Source organism: Lepus europaeus, chromosome 6 (genome assembly GCF_033115175.1).
Source record: "Lepus europaeus isolate LE1 chromosome 6, mLepTim1.pri, whole genome shotgun sequence".
In the NCBI taxonomy this organism is placed as follows: domain Eukaryota; kingdom Metazoa; phylum Chordata; class Mammalia; order Lagomorpha; family Leporidae; genus Lepus; species Lepus europaeus.
In genome coordinates, this window is record NC_084832.1 from 75,502,529 (window position 1) to 75,527,753 (window position 25,225).

The following is a 25,225-nucleotide window of genomic DNA, read 5'->3' on the forward strand; positions in this document are numbered from 1 at the left end:
CAAATTCCTCAACTCCCTTCCAAAGGGAAGCTACTATGTTCTTGAACCTTCTCTTCCTGGCTACTTGGGTTATGAGCTTATTCAGTGGGTTCTGCCCTGATGTTAGCTGCTTTAGTGCTTCTGAGTTCAGAAGTTATTGAGCTAATGCTGGAGAAGCAAGTTCAAGTTCCAGACTTCTGATTCCTAGGCTAGTGTCTCCCTGCAGGAACACTGCTCAGGCAGCAGGGTGTGGCACTCAGAGGACAGAGAGCCTGGGGGAGAAGAGAAGTCTGAAGGCAGTCATAGCACTGGGTAAATCAAGGGGCGCTGATGCTGGGGTGCCGGTGTATTCAAAGTGATAAATGGATTGAGGATCCCCTATCTAAAATACTTGGGACTTAAGTGTTTTGCTTTTCAGATTTTTTTTTTTTGATTTAGGAATATTTGCATATACCTAATGAGATATCTTGGGGGAGGGAAAGATATTCTAAGATACCAAGTTCATTTATGTTTTGCATACATGAGTTATTTTAAAAGTTCATGGAAAGTATATATTATAAAAAAATCTGGCCGGCGCCATGGCTCAACAGGCTAATCCTCCGCCTTGCGGCGCCGGCACACCGGGTTCTGGCCCCGGTCGGGGCACCGGATTCTGTCCTGGTTGCCCCTCTTCCAGGCCAGCTCTCTGCTGTGGCCCGGAGTGCAGTGGAGGATGGCCCACGTGCTTGGGCCCTGCACCCGCATGGGAGACCAGGAGAAGCACCTGGCTCCTGGCTTCGGATCAGTGCGGTGAGCCAGCCACAGCGCACTGGCCCCGGCGGCCATTGGAGGGTGAACCAACGGCAAAGGAAGACCTTTCTCTCTATCTCTCTCTCTCTCACTGTCTGCTCTGCCTGTAAAAAAAAAAAAAAAAATCTGTGCATGGATTTCACAGTATTTTTTTACAAAAATAAACATGTTTTAATTTTTCTATGAACCACCTTACATACTGTTTACACTTTATACATATAGCCTGAAATAATCTTACATAATATTTTTAATATTTCCATGCATGAAACAAAGTTTATATACACTAATCCAACAGGTGTATGGTGTCATGTAGGTACTCAAAAATTTCATATTTTGTAATATTTCAAATTTTAGATGTGTTGGTTAAGGATGTTCAACCTGTGTGGCTGTGGGGTATTTAAGTCAACATTCAGAGAATATCACAGAATCCCATAGATATAGGAAGAGGAGATTCCTATGGGGAATATCAGGGCAAGGTCAAAACCATGGCAGAGGAGTACGGAGCTACTGATTCTTGGTCATCCATACGAGATTATTTCATTAATAATGAAATAATGGTGCCAGTATCTCATATGGGCAGATTTGTGTCCTGGCTGCTTCTCTTCTGATCCAGCTCTCTGCTTGTGGCCTAGGAAAGCAGTGTTAGTGGCCCAAGCACTTGGGCCCCTGCACCTATGGAAGTCCCAGAGGAAGCTCCTGGCTCTTGGCTTTGGATCGCCTCAGCTCCAGCCTTTGCGGCCATCTGGGGAAAGAACCAGTGGATGGAAGACCTTTCCATCTCTCCCTCTGTCTGTCTGTAACTCTACCTCTCAAATAAATAAATAAAATCTTAAATGAGGAAAATTTTTATAAAAAACACACAAACATGTTAAGAGTTTAACAGTGATTCTTAAGCCATTTCTGTATTTTTTTAAAAGATGTATTATTTTATTTGAAAGGCAAAGTTACACAGACGATGGGGTGGGGGAGGGTGAGAGAGAGATCTTCCATCTACTGGCTTGCTCCCCAAAAGATTGCAACAGTCAGGGCTGGGCCAGGTAGGAACCAGGAGTCAGGAGCCAGGAACTTCATCCCAGTCTCCCACATGGGTGCAGGGGCCCAAGGACTTGGGCCATCTTCTACTGCTTTCCCAGGCCATAGCAGACAGCTGGATAAGAAATGGAAGAACCAGGAATCGAAACGCACCCATATAAGATGCTGATGCTGCAGAGGGAGGCTTAACTCGCTATGCCAGAGCGCCGGCCCTGAGCCATCTCTTTAAATAAATGTGCACACAGGAATAAGAAAAGTAATAGACGGCTTCTCATAGCCCTTTAGCATCCTCCCTATGGGAGAGCCCAGCGACCTGTGACAGGACGTCCGCCCAGGTGGGCCTGCCTACCCGAGGCTGCGGCCGAGGCCTTGCTGCTGGCCGTGAATCGGTAGAAGGGCGGGTTGTCGCAGTGCTGCACGATGGGGTTCACGGGCTCGGTCTGCTGCAGCTCGAAGAGAAGCTCTTCCATGGTCTGGATGGTGTTATTACGGCACAAGTAGATGGCCACCTTCTTAATCTGAGAAGAGAAAAGGGCAACTAGTGATGTTGTCCCGAGCCTGGCCCCCAAGAACGCGCAGCCAGGGGCCTGGTCATTTACACACATCACCACCAGGAGTGTCTTCCTGACGGCTCCTGTTTGTGCTGGCCTACGAGGACTCCAGCAACCGGACCACCACTCGTCTCTCTGTGCGCCCTCTGACAGGAGTGTGCTGTCGAAGGCCCCGCTTCTTCTAACGCTTTCATTTGTAAAAAGTCCCTTTTGGAACACACTGATTCCACCTAAACTCAAAGTTGCCACCTATGGTCTTATCTGTACAAAGAATTTTGTTTGTACAAACCTGGGAGAAAACCAGCAAGCTATTTTTGTTTAGAAAGGCATCCAGTCCCCTGCTATTCTCTTCTTCTCTAGAAACAAAGGAGTTTTAGCTGCTTTTATGGTTTTAAGTTTTAAAAATACCTCTGGATGAAAGCCCTGTGCTGCCGCATGCCCCCTAGTCCATCCTGAGGTGCGTAAGCTTATGTAGCTCACAACAGCAGGGAGGCACAAAATCTCTCATAAAAACGAGCAGCACAGAAAGGCCCTGTGGGTTTGGGTTTTAAAAACGCTGCTGCTGGGGCCAGCGCTGTGGCCTAGTGGGCTAAGCCTCCACCTGCGGTACCGGCATCCTGTATGGGCTCCGGTTCAGATCCCGGCTGCTCCTCTTCTGATCCAGCTCTCTGCTATGGCTTGGGAAAGCAGAGGAAGATGGCCAAAGTGCTGGGGCCCCTGCACCTGTGTGAGAGACCAGGAAGAAGCTCCTGGCTCCAGATTGGCCCAGCTCCGGCTGTTGCAGCCATTTGCAGAGTGAACCACCAGATGGAAGACCTTTCTCTCTGTCTCTCCCTCTCTCTGTCCGTTACTCTACCTCTCGGATAGATAGACAGATAGATAGATAGATAGATAGATAATCAATCTTTAAGAAAAAGCAAAAACAAAAAACAAAAAAACCCCAAACCGCTGTTCTGTTGATCTTATCACTTTTAAATACAGACAGCAAATATCAGACACCCCAGAAGGACTTCCTTCAGTTGACTTCTCTCTTCTTCCACCTGAATTTGGTACCACATCACATCTTGACAGTCCTTCTAATATAATCCAAATAGCCTGATTAGCTGGTGTCTCTATAAGATGAGAGACATAGGTCCTTCAATTTTTTCAGTTGGGCCCAAACTGGAAAAACCAAAGTCCAGGATTTACTGGAAATTTTAGAGACCAGATTGTTTGAAACTTTGATTTTTTGAATGCCTGTCAAGAATGCCAAGAAGGCTCAAAATCCAAAATATCTGGTTGAAATAAGATTCCTTAAAATCATGACATAACATAGACCAAATTTGATCATTGTTACAAGGTGATTATTCAAATCTTTGAAAATAAGCACATATTTGAATAACCCATAGCTCTTAATAAAAATTCAGCTGTTTTTGAACAATTAGAATTTACCAGTCATCAAGAGAACATAATAGATTACTTTAACACATTGCTTTAACAGAGCATCAGAGTTTAATTCTATGTCAAAGAGAAATTGAGCTTCCTGTGATCTTTTGCTGTGAGGTTTCCTTCCTTTACCTTCTTTCATATTGGTGACCATGTTTCTGTGTTTCTGTGTGTAACACATCTTTAAGCATCTTTTGCAGGGCAGGATGAGTGGCAACAAATTCTTTCAGTTTCTGTTTGCTATGAAAAGTCTTAATTTCACCTTCATTCACAAATGAGAGCTTTGCAGGATATAGTATTCTGGGCTGGCAGTTTTTCTCTCTTAGTACCTGGGCTATGTCTCGCCATTCCCTTCTAGCTTGTAGGGTTTCTGATGAGAAGTCTGCTGTGAGTCTAATTGGAGATCCTCTGAGAGTAATCTGACGTTTCTCTCTTGCACCTTTTAGAATCTTTTCTTTATGTTTCACTGTGGTGAGTTTGATTACAACATGTCGTGGTGAGGATCTCTTTTGGTCATGTTTGGAGGAAATCCTGAATACTCTGCATTTCTATTCTGGTTCAAGAATATACAAAGCTTTCCCTACCATCTCTGCCATATGGATCTAAGGTTTAGAGAAGGCAGCTTTTGGTAACCGTTAGAAAAATATCCGCTCATTAATTCACAGGTTTCTAAGTCCCAAGGCTTATAGCAAGGGGATGACAAAGGCCTGCATCTCCGGCACGAGGGACAGAAGGGAACTGTTATGTAATACTGGGTGAGCCCAAGGGAGATTAGCCTGACTGCCGAAAATGGCCATCTCTGTTTTCCTTGGAGCGGAAAGCACATTCTGACTTGTGAGTTGTGCATAGGCCCCCTTAGCCCCCTCCTGCCACCCCCCCCCCCCCAAGGAACAACCACAGCTGGAAGCCTGGGAGGCACTTACGTAAGGCAAGAGAACCGTGTCACTGCTGACCCCACACAGACTGATCAGGAACTGCAGCGTGATCCGCAGGTTGTTGCTCCATTTCTCGTTGTTGGCTAACGCGTTCCAAGCATTTTCCATTTCTGGTCCAGGAACTTCATCTCCATACTGTAGCACAGCACACAGCACAAAAACCAGACCAGAAGACCCCGGTGAAAAACAAAAGGGCAGCAAATGCTGGAGTGTAAGTAGTTTTGGACATCACGTCCATCTCAAAATCATAAGAAGTGGGAAACGTGGGCACTGAGAAGGAAGATGCTAAGATGCTATTTTTCAGGAGCTAGCAAATCAAGCAAGTACAATGCCAATTCATGAGATTTTTTTTTTTTTTTACATGCTAGGCTTCTTTAAAAATTGCAATAAAATACACATACCATAAAACTGGCCATCTGCCATCCTAGCCTTTTTTTTTTTTTAAATTAATTAATTTATTTGAAAGGCAGAGTAGGCAGGGGCAGAGAGAGAAAGAGAGATCTTCTATCTACTGGTTTACTCCCTAACCACTTCAGCTGCCATGGCTGGAGCTGGGCTGATCTGAAGCCAGGAGCTTCTTTTGGGTCTCCTATGTGGGTGCAGGGACCCTAGAACTTGGGTCATTCTCCACTGCTTTCCCAGGCCATAAGAGAAAGCTGGATTGGAAGTGGGGCAGCTGGGACTCGAACCGACGCCCATATGAGACACCGGCACTGCAGGCAGTGGCTTTACCTGCTACACCACAGTGTCGGCCCCAATGCTAACCATTTTTACACAGCTCAATGGCTCTAAAGTCATCCACAGCGTTGGGCAGCTGTCCCCACCATCCACTCCCATGTGTGTGATGTCAAAAGATAAATGCCACGTTCCGTGGGTTTGCAGTGCGGAGTTTGTGGGCTTTTCCTTAGTGATGGGAGCTCTGCTATTTGAGGCTCTGAGCTTACCTTGGCCGTCATGTACATGAGGTTATTCAGCACCAGCGACGTGGCTTCTGGAGAGCCCCAGCCATTCCCTTTCAGCCCATGAGAAGCAGTCACTTCCCCTTCCCGGTCCTTGACTTCATCCTCTGGGCTGCTGGGGCTTGACCCTGGGAGGAGCAGCCTGCTGTCCACCAGCTCGATGTTGTGCAGCCAGGGCAGCAGGTAGGTGAGCATGGTCTGACGCCCATTTGGGTGCGTTGTGGGGAATCGCTGGCTCACCTCTAAAGAGAAGCGCAGTAACGGTGAGCCGTGTGTTGTTATTCCAGCAAATCAAAATATGCACAGACTGAACAGTGCTTCCCACTGTCAGTGTTTTCATAACACTCTCTTAGGCTAAGCAGCTCCCTTAGGCCACCAAAGCATAAGACCGAGGCTCGTCCTCAAGTCTGTTGCTCCACACTGGTGCTCTGGGTAGGAAAGTGGCCCAGCACGGTGGGGACGAGCACAAGTGTGGTGAAAGTTGAAGGAGGTGGGCAGCTGCTTGGGTTCAAATCTGCGGTATGTGGAGGCAGTGTGTTAGAGTGGACAAGACAAGGGACCTGGAGTCAGGACATAGGTATAGATTCCAGGTCTACCACACGCTGCTGCAGGTAACTAGGGGCTGGTTATTCAACAACTCTGCTCCCCAGTTTCCTCATCTATAAAATAGGTCCCCAAGTGGGTTACTGCGAGGATTTACATGAATAAGAACAGGGGCAGGCATTTGGCACAGCGGCCAAGATGCCTCTTGGGATGCTTGTATCCCAGGGGTTTGAGTCCTGGTTCTGCTTCCGATTCCAACTTCTTGTTGATGCACACCCTGGGAGGCAGCAGGTGATGGCTCAAGTACTTGGGGCCCTGCCACCCATGTGGGAGACTCAGACTGAGTTCTAGGATCCTGGCTTCAGCCTGGAGTGAACCAGTAGATGGAATATCTTTGTATTTTCCTCCTTCTCTGTTATCTCTGCCTTTCAAGTAAAAATAAGTAATATATAAATAAATTTTTAAAAGATTTATTTATTTATTTGAAAGGCTGAATTATGGAGAGCAACAGAGAGAGAGAGAGAGAGAGAGAGAGATCTTCCATCCACTGGTTCACTCCCCAAATGGCTGCAACGGCTAGAGTTGGGCCAATCCGAAGCCAGGAGCCAGGAGCTTCCTCAGGGCCTCCCACATGGGTGCAGGGGCCCAAGGACTTGGGCAATATTCTGCTGCTTTTCCAGGCCATCAGCAGGGAGCTGGATCAGAAGTGGAACAGCCAGGGCTTGAACTGATGCCCATGTGGTATGCTGACACTACAGCTAGTGGCTTTACCCACCATGGCATGGTGCCAGCCTTAAGAAAATTTTAAAAACACATAGCCATAAAGCATGTAGCATTCTCTCAGCAGGGTGCCTGTGCCATCCAGCAGGCTGTTTGTCAATGTGATTAGCATTATCACCTTATCACTAACCCAATAATGGAATAGGCCCAGGCCGCGGCACCTACTGGAATACTCTAGAGCAGGTGGAAGGTGCCTGCAAGGGCTGCACACCACTCTGTGGGATGAGTGAATCCCAAAGGTGGGACCTCCACACACTGCCCAGCCACTTCACTATTGCTTTCACTGACAGCACCTCTGCATTATTTCACTGTGATCTCAGTACGCTGCCTACGGATACAGAAGTACAGCTTTATAATCTTCTAGTCCTCGTGTCTATAGAAGAAATTGTTTTGTCCGCAGGGAAATTAGAAAGCCTGGTCTCACGTGTATGTTGCTATCCAGCGTGGCAGATTACCTCATGTGGCATGCTCACAGCTGCTAAGCAATCGAACGCCACAGAGCCCAGGAATTACACTCAGATAACCCAGCAGATTCCCACAACAGCAGCTTTAACGGATTTGGCCCTTTTCTTACAATGAAAAGTAAATTTTTTTTTTTGAGAATTAAGAACATTTTGATGTTCTCTGTAATCATCAGACAGCACTAAGGCTGCTTTGTTTTTCACAGGCCAAAATTTCTAAATTTACTTAATTTATTTTTTAAAGATTTTATTTATTTATCTGACAGGTAGAGTTACAGACAGTGAGAGAGACAGACAGAGAAAGGTCTTCCTTCCATTGGTTCACTCCCCAAATGGCCGCAATGGCACCAATCCAATGCCAGAAGCCAGGTGCTTCTCCTCGTCTCCCATGTGGGTGCAGGGCCCAAGGACCTGGGCCATCCTCCACTGCCTTCCCGGGCCACTGCAGAGAGCTGGACTGGAAGAGGAGCAACCGGGACTAGAACCGGCGCCTATATGGGATGCCGGCACCGCAGGCGGAGGATTAACCCAGTGTGCCATGGTGCCGGCTCCAAATTTACTTAATTTCTAAATGTACGGCTGTGAAGACTGATGCTGTGGACTGAGGTGATGCATACTCGGGTCCTTGTCCAAGCAGAACACTCATTATTCCAAGGTTTTGGTCATTTTCTAGGGAAGACTCATTGTGCAAGGCACGATGGATGCAGCGAAGACTTACTATATTTCTGCCCCTGGGAAGGAGACTTTGAGACAAGTCATGGTGACAAATCCAGGGCAAGGGAACAAGTGACAAATGACACAGGAAAGGCACAGAACACTTTGGTGAGTTCACTGGAGGAAAATGGCTTCCGGTTGCAAAGATTCAGGATAGTTCTATGGTGGGAGAACTGTTTCAATTCTCTCTAAAAAGGAACTGGACTTTGGAGAGGGAAAGAATTCAGAACAGAAGGACAGCAGCACCACAAACACCAATTTTAAAACAATGGCATCAAAATCTGTCGGTTTGCTTTTGCAGCAATGGTCACCTCCTAAAGCAGGACATACTTTGCTTGTTTATTGTTGCTCACTTATTCCTACACCTTGTCTCTTAGATGCAAAGCCAGAGAGCATGGGATGCCTCTTTGAGGGACCCCAAGTACCTACATTAGTACTTGGGTTATAGAGGCATTTTGGAAGGGAAGAGAGAAAAAGAAAATGCCACAGACATGTGAACAATCCCCCACTCCTCTATGTCTCCAGAAACAAATACAATGCATGTGGCTGTCGGTGGGATGCTAGATGCAGTTTCTGCTTCCTCTGGGAGGGGCCTGAACAGCTTGCCTGGCTGCTTAGAGTAATTAGGTCACCTGAAATGACAGGCAATAAAAACCTCACCACAGGGTTTATGAGAGTCAAGGCTGTCAAAACACGAGGTAGGAATCTATCGTAACCTCTTATTTTTTCCATGTTATTTTGAAAAGTTATTGACTCATAAGTCAAAATAGCCAAAAGCTAAATTCATGGAGAGAGTGTAGACTAAAGGCGCTTGTAGTTCACTCCATGAACTTCTTCCCTTGTTAAACTTGCTGGACTATTTACCTCCTCTTCCCCGAACCATCAGCCTCTCCTAATTCATTGGCTTCTCCCTCGCCACGAAGAAACCTGCTCCTATCTTGCTGATCCTTCAAAGCCCCTGCCCTGACTTTGACCCAGTCCCCCCACCCCCAGCCCCCAACCCTGCAGGTGAAGTCTCTTTCTTCCCTCCTTTCTCAGCCAGGACACTGCAAGCCGGCTTCTGTTGCCACCTCTCACGGAAATGACCACACTCATCAACAGGCTGTGAGATCCAGAGGGTCACTTTTGTATCTTACGTTCTGGGATCTCTGTTCCATCAGAGGATGTGGACTGCTCACTCTGTCCTAAATCCTCATTCTTCTCTAGGTTTCTATGAAACCCATCTCCTGGGTAGTCTCTGTCCTCTCCAAATTTGAGTCCTTTGCTTCTTGGGCCCCTAGCTGATCCTTAGAACAGTTGGTAAGAGCTGAGTGTTAGGGCTGGTGTTGTGGTGTAGTGGGTCAAGCTACCACCTGCAGCACCGGCATCCCATATGGGCACCGGTTTACATTCTGGCTGCTTCACTTCCGAACCAGCTCCCTGCTAATGTGCCTGGGAAAGCAGTGGAAGATGGCCGGAGTACTTGGGCCCCTGCACCCACATGGAGACTGGGAAAAATGCTCCTGGCTTCAGCCTGACCCAGTCCTGGCCATTGCAGCCATTTGGAGAGTGAACCAACAGATGGAAGCTCTATCTCTCCCCTTCTCTCTGCAATTCTGACTTTCAAATAAATCTTTTTTTTTTTTTTAAAGTTCTCACTTTTGCACTCTCTCTGCTCCTAATCTCACCGTGCCCTTGGCCCTAAACCCTCCTATTCTTCTAGGAGCAGCAATGTTAGCTTTCCCTTGAGTCCAGGCCTGTCTATACCTGAGGATTCCTGGCAGAGGTCCCCATTCAACATCCCAGGCTGAGCGTGCGATCTGCGCCACACCCTAACCCTCTCCTGTCACTCTGTCAGTTCTCTTGGTGGCTGTTCTCCACCAAACCACCAGAGGACGCACCAGGCCCTCTCTCTGGTGCACCACCCCAGCACCTTGTGACTCCTGTCTCTCCCCTCCGCTCTCACAGGGGTCTCACGGGGGCATTTCGCATTTCCTCCTTGGATCACGGTCATCGGTCATCGTTTCCTAACTGGTATCTTCTCTCTAGGTTGGGTTTTCTCTAATCCGCCCTCCACCCTGAAGCCAGTCTTTCTACAGAACACAGGCTGATCTTGGCTCCCCCACCCCCTTCTGGTTTGGAACTCATGAGTGACGTTCAAAACCCCAGCTGCGTGCTTGGTTGCCCTCCATGTTCACAGGGCTCTGAAGGCTCAAGGGACACATTCAGAAACTGGCCAACCTACACATTCCCTGGCACAGGACACAAGGCCTTCCGAGACTTGTCATCTTCCTCTCCATCGGTCCTGACCATTTCTGGCTTTGCCCCTTCCCTGCATGCTCGGTTAGCCACACTGACCTCTCCGTGACCTCTGGAATGCATCGTGGTGCTATTTCCTACCTCTAAGCCAAGGCCTCTGCCCTTCTCTTGGCCTGCAATGTCTATCCATTACTTGTCCACCTCGCAAATCTCTACTCTGCTTTCAAACTGCAGCTCAGACAGCAACTTCTCTGGGAAATCTTACCCCAACCCCAACAACGGATTGTTCCTGAGCTTCCATCCCATGCACGTCATACTCTTTCTAGAACAGCTGTTCTCTTACTGTGCCATAACTGTATACATATACATCTATCTTTATGACTACACTATGGCCCTTTGACGGGAGGGACCATTTTATTCACCTCTTTTTTCCCCAAGACCCACAGCTCGGTTGACGTGAGTAAAAATAAATCTTAGTTTTCCAAAAAGAACTTATTAAAAAAGCCTTTCTTGGGTGTCCCCACTGTTTCGGGTATACTGCATCATTTAGGGATGTGATGAACTCTGCTTGAAACAGAGAGATTTGCGTGGTAGAGGTAGACGCAAAATTATATATAAGGAGGCTGGAGAGTTAGGGAGAGGGAGGGAGCCATTCCCAGGATCGAGAACAACATGTGCAGTGCAAGGATTTATGGGAATGCCCAGCACGCTGGTCAGAGATTATGTGATATTGCTGTAGAGGGTTGAAAGGATGAAAGAGGTTTTTTTTTTTTTTTAAATACATTAAAGAGCTCTAATTCTATAGCAATCACTTTGTAGGAAGACAGTTGTAGATTTAATTCTGGTTTGACTGCTTCCTAGCTATATGGTCTTGAATAAATTTTTTTTTTAGATTTACTTATGTTTGAAGGCAAAGTTAGAGAGAGAGAGAGAGAGGAAGAGATAGAGAGATAAAGATATAGATAGATAGATAGATAGATAGATAGAGAGGGAGAGAGAGAGAGGGAGATAAGTATTTTCCATCTGCTGCTTAACTCTCCAGAAGGCTGCAATGGCCAGTGCTGGACCAGGCTGAAGCCAGGAGCCAGAGCTTTATCCTGGTCTTCCACGTGGGTGGCAAGACCATCTGCTGCTGCTTTTCTCAGATCATTAGCAGGGACCTGGATTGGAAGTGGAGCAACTGAGACATGAACTGGTGCCTATATGGGATGCTGGCATTGTAGGCAGTGGCTTTACCCACTATGCCACAATGCTAGCCCCTAGAGTAAATTATTTATCATCTTTAAGCCTTAGTTTCTTGCCTGTAAAATACAAATGGTGGTGGTGGTGCTGCTAGTGATAGTCCCACGCTGGTACTGGGCCAGTTGCTTGGTTTTTGTGAGCTCACGCTAGTCCTCCTCCCCTGCGAGGTAGTTCTTATTGAAGATGAGGAAACAAGAGTTTGGATGTTCTGTGGTTTGTCCAAGGTCAAACAGCCGGTGACTGACTGGGCTGGGGTTTGAACCCAGGCTACCTCACTCCAGAGCCATTATACTACACGCCTGCTGGGGTGTAAAGATTGTATAATAAAGACAACGCCCATTAAAGTACTTAGCGTACAGCCTAAAACATAAGGACACTCGATAAATGGAAGCTGCTATTGCAGACATTCATGTTTAGGACAGGTAGGCCGGGAAGTTAGAATTGAGAAGTGTTGTATGGATCTGGCTTTGCCCAGGAATGTGGATCGCAGCCCAGAGGATGGACTTGGTCAGGGTCGTCAGAGGCAGGGGGGTTGAAGAGGATCTGCACGAGGGCCGTGGTGAGGCAGATGAAAAAAGAGGATGAATTCCAGAGGCCAAAGTCTGCCCCTTGACATGGTGCTCCAGGAGCTTAGGTAAGAAGTTAACCGAGAAATGCGATTCTTTAAAAACAGCCTTTCACAAAAGTCATTCATGAAGATTGCTTATAAAGCATGCCAAGAATCAATCTCCACAATTCATATATGCAGCAACATGGCAGCTGTAGCCTCTCTCCCCGACCAAGAACAAACAACTCTCAGAAATTATATAAGCAACTGCGAATACTAAGTTACTCAGCTGTATTTAGTTTCTTGGGAAATTTACATAGAAAATACATATAGAAGTATTATTAGTACTCTAAGCATCTTTGCATTTGTCATATGTATGTTTATACTTATACTGCTTTAGATTAATTTTTTTTTTTTTTTACATTTTAAAGTCGTTTTAGTCTTTACTTCCATACGTAACTGGATTTAGCCAATACACTATTTTGATCTATGGATTTAGCATCAACTATTCTGTTTCTCAAATTATGCTGGAATTTTAACAGGGAAATGGCTTGGAGCACCAGAAATGCTCACCTATCTCATTACTGACTACTGTGCGGTACCTGAGAAGAGTGGGAGGGTGAGTTCAGGGTACATCCTGGCCAGTTCACACGACAGGAGGGCGAGGGACACACTGTAGAGGGGTGGTAACGGGCCGTGGGTCCCATACAGAATGCTGCCAGGCCTCTGCTCGGCGACTTTCTTCGAGTAGACAAAAAGCTTTGCCTCAAGGATCTAAAGAGAGGTAGGACAAGAAGAAAAATATGAGAAAATTTAGCTGGGTATCTCTGGAGCATTTCTGTTCGACAAAATCTAGCAGTTACAGAGCGAATATAGTATAAGAGGAAAAGCACACGTTAATTACTCTTTACTGAAGATTAAGTGATTGGTTTTTCACTCTTCACACCCACCTAATGATAAGCACAGATGAATAAATGTTTATCAATAAAGAGCAACTCAGCAATCAAACACCGTTTCTGTTAGTGTGTTTGTGTGTGTGTGTGTGTGTGTTCAAGGAAGGAAATTTTGCACAACAATAAATGATACTTACCTGCATGAGCTGCATGGAGATTTCATAAATCTCTCTGTTGGTGTCAGAAGCCTTGAATAGAACAAGGTTTAATAGCGTCACTATGTCGAAAGGATAGTTCCTAAAAGAAACATAAACAGCATCGTTTACAAGATAGCCTGGCTAATAAGCTTGAGAATCGGAGCATAACAAGCTCAGGCACTTACCAATGATCTGCCCAGGCCCAATTTTACTTCTATTGTTTGCATTTTATGAGTAGATGGAATACAGTGACTATATTTACTTAAAATGGAATATCGTAATGCCAGGATGAAAGACCGCAAAAATCTGATGCCAGCAGATTTTAATGAAAACCAAATATGAGTGAAGAGAAGAGGAGAGGACGTATGTGAAGTTTCTCAATAGCCCATTCAATTCCTATTTTCACGTGATGCATCTGAACATACTAAGTGCAAAACAGCGATCAGGAAGTAAGAGTGAGGTACTGACACAGCGTTTGTTAGTAGGAGGAACTGCAGGTTAGTGATGGAGGCAGACTGTACAGTCCAGTCCTGGGGATACAACCCACAGCAGGCCCCCAGACTCCCAAGGAGGAACACCTATGTCGGAGCAGGGTACAAGTAAAACGATTCTTGAAGCATCAGGCCGCAGGAGGGGCAGAGTGGCGAATGCCGCAGGCAGAGAGGAGAGCATTTTGAAAGATTTTAAGCAAGGAACAGCAAGATAGCCTCTGTAAAAGGGATGACTCTCTGTGTAGTAGATGGAATGAAGGAAACAGAGGGATGGCAAGAGATGGGGCTATGGTGGTGGTGGGATTAGATGATGACTGACCATGGCCTTCATCCTCAAAGTTTCAGAGAACCAACTGAAGGATTCACCGTGGGGCAGGGGGCTCGTAGATTCCTATCTGAACAATCATCCTGGCTGCTATGCGGAGAACGGACTGCAGGAGCTAAGAGCAGAGGCTGTTACAAGAATCCAAAAGAAGGAGCCAGGACTGTGGCATAGTGAGTAAAGCTATGGCTTGCAAAGCCAGCATCCCTTATGGGTGCCAGTTTGAGTCCCAGCTGCTCCACTTCTGATCCAGCTCCCTACTAATGTGCCTGGGAAAGCAGCAGATGGTCCAAGTACTTGGGACCCTGTTACTCGTGGGAGACAAAGATGAAGATCCTGGCTCCTGGCTTTAGCCTGGCCTAGTGCTGGCCGTTGTGACCAACTTGGTGGTGAACCAGTGGGTGGAAGATTGATCTCTCTCTCTCTCTCTTCCCCTCCCTCGCCCCCAGCTACCCCATAACTCAGACTTCCAAATAAATAAATAAATCTTTAAAAAAAGAGAGTCTCAAAACGCAGTTGATGAGGGGTTTAGGGACATTAGAGACAGAAAGGAGGGGGTAGATTTGCAGACCACTGTGGAGTTAAAATCAGCAGCTTTTGGTAATTATATGTATGTATGGGATGGGAACTAGAGGACTGGAACATGGTGAGTACTGCCCTTGGCAGTAGAACCAATCGGAATACGGAGATTAAATAATTTTTTCTTGTTATTTAAGGGTGACATCTTCTCATTGTGTTTCTTTATTTTGCAGTACAAAAGTGATGATAAATCAAGAACTCCCAGTGAGATGAACAAGCAGGGAATGGTCTAGATGTAGAAGATGAGTGCCTTATGTTTATTTCAGGCCACTCTCAAAAAGCAGAAGATAGCTTGGAGGTGAAAAAATGCATTAACTTTTTTTTTTTCTATGATTTCCATCTTTTGATCCTATATAATTCTATAAAACAACATTGCCGGCCAGCGCCGTGGCTTAACAGGCTAATCCTCTGCCTTGCGGCGCTGGCACACAACTTCTGGCTGATGCTGGTGTAATAAGTGACAGGTGGGCCATAGCTCTACCAAACTGGTCTCTCTCTTCTTTTTAAAATATATTACCCTTAACTCGGGAAAGTAAACAAAACATGTTCTCTTTCCCCTTTTCTTATGCTGTTTACCCTGCAGTCCAGTTTAGGAACAAATTTTAGTATGTGCGTTCAAACCATACATCTCGTGGTCTGACCATCTAAAACTTTCCATTTCCTTTATTTCAGCACAAACGGAGCCTTAGAACGGGATATGCTAGCCCTGGGAGCTTTGTTCTTAGAATATGTGGACTTGACCCGCATGCTGTTAGAAGCTGAAAATGACAAAGAAGTTGAAATTCTTAAAGATATCCGGGCACATTTCAGTGCCATGGTCGCCAACTTGATCCAGTGTGTCCCAGGTAGGGTGCTGGATCGTTGCAAATCACTTTTCACCTTCGAAAAACATTCATGGCCGGCGCCGTGGCTCAACAGGCTAATCCTCCGCTTTGCGGCGCTGGCACACCGGGTTCTAGTCCTGGTTGGGGCGCCGATTCTGTCCCGGTTGCCCCTCTTCCAGGCCAGCTCTCTGCTATGGTCCGGGAGTGCAGTGGAGGATGGCCCAAGTGCTTGGGCCCTGCACCCCATGGGAGACCAGGAGAAGCGCCTGGCTCCTGGCTTCGGATCAGCGCGATGCGCCGGCCGCAGCAGCCATTGGAGGGTGAACCAACGGCAAAAAGGAAGACCTTTCTCTCTGTCTCTCTCTCTCACTATCCACTCTGCCTGTCAAAACAAACAAACAAACAAAAAAACCAAAACAAACAAACAAAAAAAAAACATTGCCTAAAAAGTTCTATTCTAGGACAGTCACCCTTCTAGAAAATCATATTCCTACTATGAAGACATCCCGTTTGATTAAGTGAGAGAGAGAGCAAGAATTGGTTAAAGTCAAGAAAAAGGAATTCCATGTAATATTACTCAACTAGCACATTTTTATGAGACCAGTAATGCATGAATACGTTTTTCTTCTAAAAGATTCAAGCAACATGTTAGGGCTGAAGAATCCAGTAAAGATGCTTCATTCAAAGGCTGGCATGCTGGTGCTGGCTACAGGTAGCTGTATAGAATAAAATGCAGAAGTGAACCATCTATGTTCTCTTTCTCATCTGCTATGGTTCTAGCTCAGAGGCAACACTTTGATGTGTATTCCAGGACATATGCATACATGTCCACTTAAATACCCCTTCCCCAAAGCAGAGGATTTTAAACACAAATGTGTGTGCTACTTGATGATTTCCTTTTTCACTAAGGCTTGCTTCAGTCTTCTTAGCATCTGCATAGTATTCCACAGTACGGATGCATCATAAATAACCATGCTGGTGATGGATGCTGTGATGTGCAACCGAGGGCCTTGTTTTAAGAATGAGGTTCTCAACTCTGCAACAAAAGCATTGCAGCTGATATCTCTGAGCTGAATCCTTCCCTGAAAGTGCCTTTAGCCAAGGAGATTTGCCCGAGTGAGAATCAGTGTGCTTCCCAGCACTGGGCCATGTGGGGCGGATTATGGTTTTCTTTTCTCTGCTCAGTCTTGCTTGTTTTACTTCCCTATAGATGTCAGTCTTAAGGACACTCCTTAATACATTTTTATGCACTCAGATCTCCATCTGAGAGTCTCTTTCCTAGGGAATTGAACCTCTGATATACACTGATAATGTTTAGGGTACTTTCAATTTCTCAATATTATGGAGCAACAAACACCAAATGTATTTTTTTCAGAAAAGATTCCTAGAAAAGATCATTCAGAGGCAAAGACTTATTTCAATTTTGGTAGATATTGCTATATTGTCCCTCCAAAATAGCTCTATTTGCATTCTACAATGATTACTTTTCTGGGACTTATATTTTTAAATGAGCACAGTGTACAGGTGGTGTCTTTGTTGGGAAATTGGGGAGGCCCCCATATGATGATAGGGCTACGAATGATGATGGATGAAGGAGGTTATCCTCTGCGTACTTTGTGCCCCGCACTGCACCAACGCCTTTACTGAGATTTGTTGTTTAAGCCTTACCACAAGCTCAGAGAGTTGAGGACTCTCCCAAGATCATTCAGAAGGGGTGGAACCTAGACCCCAAGATGTGTCTGATTCTAAAGAATTCAAGTGCTAGACCACAATGTTCTCAGCCTTGTAGACAACCCAACTAGGACAGTGAGTGCGCTGTTAGCCCATCTTATTTGGAACTCTCACAAACTGCAGTATCTACAGAAAGTAGAAAGAACTTCTTCCCAAGTTCCCCAGCGGCAGAGATGCCCGGGGGCTGCTCTGCCTCTGGCTCTGGGGTTTCATAATATATATTTACACCGAAAAGAACCCCAGAAAATACTGCCGTTTGAATAGGGACTTAAAGGCAGGAAAGGGGTAGACGAAGCCTCCTTCTTATGCAGGCCATACACTTGACCATGTAATTAGGGCACTCAATTAGTCACTTAAGACTGAGCCATGAAATTCCTGGACAGGAACAGCACAGAAGCAGAAAATGAAAGAAACCCAGAGAAGGAAAGCAGAAATATTCCACATAAGCAAAAGAGCACAACTAGGAAGCTGCACTTAGATGTTTAAAACAGGCTTAGAACCAAAATGCTACACCTGTCAGTACTTGCTCAACAGAGACAGGGTTAAAGAGAAGTAACAGCTGTTATCACACAGTGCAACCAAACAGTGAACTGAATATGGATGTTAAGCAGAATGCAGGAGGCAAACAAGACATAAAACTATTTCTTCAATGGATAAGAGAGGGGATTTTGGAGAATTTGGGAGAGGTCTACTAGCTGTGGACAAAATGACCAAGCTCGGGATGACTTTGACATACTCTGAAGAGAAACAGTTTTTATTAGTTGATGGAGAGGATTATGTCATGACCTTGTTCCTCCAACAACTGGAGAATAGTTTACACAGGGGTGCTAACTATGTGCTCAGCCTTCGACCAAGAAATGGCTTTACTTAATCCTTAAGCTTACCCCATCTTATCCACAAGGAAGCATTTGTAACTTGCTCAACAGGGCACACCTGATTAGATGCAGTGTGAGGGTTTGAACCCAAGACAATCAGTTTCCAGACCCCAAATTGCCACCCTGTGTTCTCCTGAAATACTCCAGTGGGTGGAAAAGGCTGAATGAGGCTATGCATGATCGGGTAGAGTGTGATACGCATTCATGAGTCATTAGCTTCTCTTGTCTTCCCTGTTAATGGACGAGTGTTCTTTCCTTAAGAAAATGTGGGGCATTTACTTTTAGGAATTTAAATTTGCTAGGTTTGGTTTAAATTAAGAAAGATTTATAGAACGTTAACTTGGAGCAAAACAAACATGCAAACAATGAGAACACAAACTACCTTCAAAAATAAACCAAATAAAATTTTTTTGAAAATTAAAACTTTGACCTTAAAAATAGTTCTAGAATATCTAATAAACATATTTTACGATCATGTTGGAGGGTAAAAATAAAAACAATGGAATTTTAACTATTTAGTTAAATGTGAAGATAATTCTGGTGAGTTAAGGTAGTGATTGGAAATGGCCCACACTTTAAATATACAGCATATGATTTACCATGATTTATATCCTTGGAAAGCCATTTAGTTTCTTTTTTAGTTTCCTTATCTGTTCTGCACTGATCCCATTGGGAGGGAGTTGAGGAGAAGTCAGTAAGAACATGCACAGAAGCCAAATATTTATTTGAACTAAAGCTGCTTCACAGGGAAGCTGTTTTCTTTCATGCTGTATCATAGTACCGACAAGCATTTGATAGTTCTAATGAAAAGCATAAACATGTTTTATGAAAACTTCTTCAAAATTAATATTACATTTTCAAATTTATCCTCACTTTCCCTGGTCCTACTCAAGTTCCATTCTGGTTTCCTGTCTCCCAGTTTCATCAGAATCATAGCATAGCCTCACATAGCTAATCTCCATGTACGAACATACATGTCCACATAAACACACAGCTCTATTTCTGCAAAGGAAATGGAAAAAGAATGTAGATGATAAATTTCCTTTTCATTATCACATCTAATGAGCAGGAGGATCGATATATTAACTATATAAAAATAAGTAATTTATTCTTCTAAAAGTAAAGGAAGAAAATTAAAGTTGACAAGAGCACCTACAAGTTTCAGTCTATTAAGCTGACCCAATTGTAAGTGGTTTCTTAATGAAGGAATCTGCTTATAAACAGTCATAGTCCCCTAAAACTAAATCCACATGTGATCATTTCTGTTTGAAAAGGAGGAGGAAATTATTTATTTTACAAGAAAGATTCTTTGTTGTGGAAAATGGCCTGTGGGAGTTACCATACAGACAACTTGCTTAAGAAATTAAAAATATTCATTTTGCATATGACTCTTCGGGAACTTAGTTCATAAGATAAAGTATTTAATTGCTTTTCAGGTATAGACTTACAGAGAACAAATCAAGTAAATGCTGAACACATTAGAATTGTTTTTCAAAAACAATCAAATGTCTGGACATTTGTGCAAAATGTCTGACATAGTGCAAAGATTGTGCAAGGCTTTCTGGAGCCCTGTCTAGACTACATGGGCTGAGAATTTATGGGGATAAAGAGCAAGTTCAGGCCACAGTTGAAACTTCAAACTCGGAACCCGCCTGTGGTGAGAAATGGCAGACGTGTTGGCCGCTGTGAGGTCCTGGCCATGGGGGCCCCGGCCCTCTGTCCTTCCTTTGGGAGTGGTGAGCATCATAAATGTACATAGATAAGCAATGCTTGTCTAAAAAATCTAAATAGCTCAGTAGGATTCTTTAAATAATCTACTTGGAACACAGAGCATTTTAGGCCTAATATTTTTGTGACTAGAGATACTACTGAAATTGAGACTATATTGCTAAATTCACAGAACATTCGTTTTCCCTAAGGAAAAAAAACACCTAGATTTAGTCACACGAATGCAGTGTGATATGTTATGAGATGACCATGCAGTGAAATAAATTTGACTACAACAGTTCAAACCAAGTTCACTGGGTGAAGGACAGCAGAGAGGGGAAACTTTTATTTGTCAAAGACGTCCAAGTCACAGATTCTAAATACATATTTTGAAATCAAAGGGTTATGTGGACAAAACTTTCATTTTTAAAATGTTGAAATATCTGAAAATAAGAACAAAAACACTCCAGGGAAAGAGGTTTTTTGCAACAGTGTTATTTTGCTAGTGCTTTATAAGTATAAATAATTTTTCAATAATACTTTTATCAGGAAATAAAATAGAATGGAAAATCAGTTTAGGTTGTATCCATCTGCTGCAGCTTTTATGGAGATTAAAGCATACAAAAAAAAGAAGTAAAAATTCTGCTAGTGAGATTTGGAATAATGAAAGCTTTATCATGTAATGATATCTGCTATCTTTTTAAAAGAAGGAGAAATATTTTAAAGAAAAACTTGTCTTTTTAATAGCATGCTCATTTTGGGTTTATTGAAAGTAGATGTCTTTTAAAACACTGTTCTTATTAATTTAGACCCATAATAGGTTAGAATTTAAAACAAATTCACTTTTGTTCCCTGCACCCAATAGCTCAAGATAGTTATTTAAATATATTTAATTAGAAAGGAAAAATCTAGTCTATGAAGGGTCTTTTTAAAAATAAACTTAAGCTTCATTCTCTCAATTTTCCTGCTACCTAACTTATTTCTTGTGAATACTTTATGCAACTTGGAGAATCTACATTAAGCCTTTCATCTTTTCTATGAAAAAATTTCACTCAATAAATCTTAGCATTGAAAGACCACTATACATAATCAGGATAGTGATTTTTTTTTTTAATATTTGAGAAACGTGACCGAAGGAGGGAGAAGGTGAGGGGGGAGAGAGGGAGAGGGAGAGGAAGAGAGGGAGAGAGATCCAGAGAGAGGGAGAGAGAGGGAGAGGGGGAGAGCAAGAGAGGGAGAGAGAGAGGGAGAGGGGGAGAGCGAGAGAGGGAGAGAGAGAGAGAAAGAGACAGACAGATATAGAGAAAGCATGCACAAATGTCCCATCCATTGATCCATTCTTCAAATGCTGGGGATGTCTTGGGCTGGGCCCAGCTAAAGCTGGGAACCAGGAATACAACTGGGGGTCAGGAACTCAATTCCTTGAGTCATCATTGCTGCCTCCTAGGGCCTGCACTGGTCATGCAGCCTAGTGACCCTGATATGGGATGCTGGGGTCTTCAATTGCCTTCCCTGTAGTGTAGTGGTTTTGAAAGTATAATCTATGGAGTTTTCAGTGTCACCATTTCTTTTTTTTTTCCCCAAAGTTTTGGACAAAAGGCGTTTTAAAATTTGTAGACCATTTTCTGGGTTTGGTTTGAAGATGGCTAAAGGATTTATAATTCACACTTGTCACAAATACTTCTAGATATTATTTAGTTCCTTTAACGTATCTTTTTAAACATGGTTTACAAGTACTTGATCTAATGTTTCACTGTGAATTCTGAGGCACTTAGAAGATTTATGCTGGGGGTGGGGGGCGGTCGGCCTGGTGGTGAAGATCCTGCCCGAGATGCCCGCACACCGGATCAGAGTGCCTGGTTCCATGTCCAGCTCTGGCTCCTGATGCCATTTTCCTGCTAATGTAGACCCTGGCAGGTAGCTGTGTTAGCTCAAGAAACTGGTCTCTGCCATCAGTGTGGGAGACCTGGATTGAGTTCCTGGGGCCTGGCTTTGGCCTAAACCCAGCCCCCACCACTGCAGGCATTTGGGGAGAGAACCAGTGGACAGGAGCTTTCTCTTTTTTTACCCTGGCTGCCCCTTGGGAAGCAGTGGGGTGGTGGTGGTGGTGGTTGGTGGCATGCTGTAGCAACAATTCACCCTGATAAAATCAGAAAAAAAACATAACTGCAAACTTATAGGCAACGGTTTATCCGCTGGGGACACATAGGCCATTTTGTATTTTCATAGAACTTGCTCAGATAATTGCAAAACAGTCCTATTGTGAATATCTGCTACTTATGACTACTAAGAAAAATTCCTACCTGCTTCCACACACAGTTGCTATGGCTTTGAAGCAGCCAGATGCAAGTTGGTAGGAGCCTGTGTAGCATCGGTCAATTGCCCAATTAAAAAGATTTATTTGGTCAGGATTGAGTTCCAATAGCAAGACAACAACTTCACAGCCGAGTTGATGAACCTGAATATATGAGGCAAATCAATTATTCACAATTAAGAAAACAATGTGATAGAGAAAGATACAAGATCAAGCTTAGTCAATATACATTTAGTAAAATCAAAGACTGCTCATCCCTTTTGATTAATTTAATGTACATATTCTTCTTTAAGAGGGTGTAATGTTACAATGGAAAACTGAAATATATACACCCCATTTAACCATCTCTAAATCTATAGTCTATATTTTAACACTGAAAAAGTGGTAAATTTTTGGCAATATTTTTTTTTTGCGTTTAACATTTTTTTTTTTCTGAAGAACACAAGTGCTTGGTTAAAAAAATCAAATATACAATAGATTATCCTCTATGTATACAAAATCTTCTAAGGAAAATTTCCAAGAGGATAAAGAGGCTTGATCAGTAAATATACTATGTGAAGCTTGACTGCCAATCTTTTACAAAGAAATCCAGTCTCAACAGACTCTTCTCCACTGGAGGCTTCCCTAGGGAAACACACCCCACGTAGAATTCAGAGGATTCCTATCTGTTGATTGCTTCATTGACCGTGGAATACAGGATCATCGGTGGCCATGCACATTTGTCCAGGAGGAGCCCGGAGCCTGGAGGCCGCATGCCCTACCATGTTCCTGCTTCTCTTGAAGGTGCCCACTCTTCCTGCTACTTGCACCCAGCTAGAGAAGCAACGATCCTGGCTTGTTTGCTTTTTTCCTTACGGGATTTGGCCCAGATGGGAGAGACATGCTAACTGGATGACCAGGCATCTTCAACTTAGTTTCCTTGACAGGCTTAGGTAATCAGCAGTAAATCAACTTAAAAATAACACTTCCTGGGGCCGGTGCTGTGGTGTAGTGGTGTAAAGCCCCTGTCTGCAGTGCTGGCATCTCATATGGGTACCAGTTCGAGTCTCGGCTGCTCCACCTCCAATCCAGCTCAATGCTAACGCACCTGGGAAAGCAGTGGAGGATGGTCCAAGTGCTTGGGCCCTGGCACCCATGTGGGAAATCTGGAAAAAGCTCCTGGCTTCAGATAAGCTCAGCTCTGGCTATTGAGGCCATTTGGGGAGTGAAACGACAAATGGAAGACTCTCTCTGTCTCTACCTCTCTCTAACTCTTTCAAATAAAATGAGATTTTTTTTTTAAATTTCCTTAAAAGGTTAGTTTGATTTGAAAGATAATCAGCCAGATTTTATTGTACTTCAGAAAGTTTACATTGAAGAATAAAATAGATATAGTATACAATTTATGAATATATGATGAATTATCTTAATCGAATATGCTAGTGTGGTCACCACCAGGTCCAAAGTCCAGAACATTGTCAACCTGGTGAAGCTAACTTTGGTACTCTCTCCTGCCAGAAGCAGCCACTATATTGACTTCTGCCTCCATCGGTTACTTTGGACTATTTTTGAACTCTACACAAACTGAGTTATATAGTTTATAATTCTGAATGGCTTTACTTTGCATTTCCCTGATGCTATAGATTGAATGTTTGTGCCTGTCCCAAGCTGATATGGTAAACCCAAATATACACAGTGATGGTACCTTTTATTTTATTAGAAAAAGTTTTTTTTGAGCTAACATATTTTCATTTTACATTATGGTCATAGGCTTATGCTCCACTAAATAAAGAGTTCAACAGACGAAAAGCAAAAAGACCATAGTTCATCAGGGATACAGGCAAGGGCCATAAACAACAATGAAATGAAAAGATGTCAACTTTACCCATATACAGTCAAGACAGTCACACATCATCTGAACTGCAGTAGTATATAACTCCTAACAATTTACACAAAAAGACTCAAAGCAAAGTTTGACAAAACACTGTATCTGCAGCAAAACTGATACACACAGGCATTTCTTTCCTTTATTGTTTTTTTTTTTTAGTTTTTTTTCTTTTGACAGGCAGAGTTAGACAGTGAGAGAGACAGAGACAGAGAGTAAAGGTCTTCCTTTTTCCCGCTGGTTCACCCCCCAAGTGGCTGCTATGGCCGGTGCGTTGAGGCCAGCGCACTGCGCCGATCCGAAGGCAGGAGCCAGGTGCTTCTCCTGGTCTCCCATGCGGGTGCAGGACCCAAGCACTTGGGCCATCCTCCACTGCACTCCCGGGCACAGCAGAGAGCTGGCCTGGAAGAGGGGCAACCGGGACAGAATCCGGCGCCCCGACTGGGACTAGAACCCGGTGTGCCAGCGCCGCAAGGCGGAGGATTAGCCTAGTGAGCCGCGGCGCCGGCCTCTACTTTTTTTTTTTAAAGAAGTCTCCATACTGGTTTCCACAGTGGCTGCACTAATTTACATTCCCATCAACAGTGTAAAAGAATTCCCCTTTCTCCACACCTTTGCCAGCATTTACTCTGACGGTATTTAGAGGTGAGGTAATTGGATCTTGCGAGAGTGGTCCTCATGACTGGCCTTAGTTACCTTTACCCTTTGGCCATGTGAGGACATAGCCAAGAGACAGCTGTCCATGAACAAGGAGTGTAAGAAATACGTTTCTGTTGCTAACACACTCTATGGTATTTCACAGTAGCAGCCTGAATGAACTACTTGCAAATGAGCTTGAGAACCTTTTCTTCTATTTGTTGACCATTTCAGTAATGTCTTTTGTGAATCACTTACGTTTCTGGCTCACTTTTTACTCAGTTTGCCCTTATTAATTTGTAGGGGTTCTTTATACAGTCTAGGTAAGAACTTTTTCCTGGTTATGTGATACCAACATCTCACTCTATGGCTGCTTGTTTTCACTAATAAAGATGCATTTTAGAGAACAAAAGTTATTACTCATTCCTTCCACAGGGCCAATAATTTTTGCATCCTGTTTAGGAAGTTTTACTCTAGCCTCCAGGAAGAAGATGTTATTTTGTGTCATTTTCCAGAAATTTTAGTATTTGAGCTTTTACATTAGATGCACAATCCACCTACAACGCATCTCAGTAGAGTAAGAAAGGAATCAAATTT

The 25,225-nt window shown here is 44.0% G+C and overlaps 1 protein-coding gene across 2 annotated transcripts in view; it reads right to left on the reverse strand.

Moving 5' to 3' along the window:
• The window catches only part of FRY (FRY microtubule binding protein), a 512,138-nt gene that overhangs the window by 103,537 nt on the left and 383,376 nt on the right, over window positions 1–25,225 (reverse strand). For both annotated transcript variants that reach the window (XM_062194404.1, XM_062194403.1), the window contains 6 exons: window positions 22,118–22,272; window positions 13,286–13,385; window positions 12,798–12,969; window positions 5,656–5,912; window positions 4,700–4,846; window positions 2,150–2,318 (listed from right to left, as the gene is read on the reverse strand). In XM_062194404.1, the coding sequence (XP_062050388.1) occupies window positions 2,150–2,318; window positions 4,700–4,846; window positions 5,656–5,912; window positions 12,798–12,969; window positions 13,286–13,385; window positions 22,118–22,272 (1,000 nt within the window). The remainder of the gene's footprint in view (window positions 1–2,149; window positions 2,319–4,699; window positions 4,847–5,655; window positions 5,913–12,797; window positions 12,970–13,285; window positions 13,386–22,117; window positions 22,273–25,225) is intronic.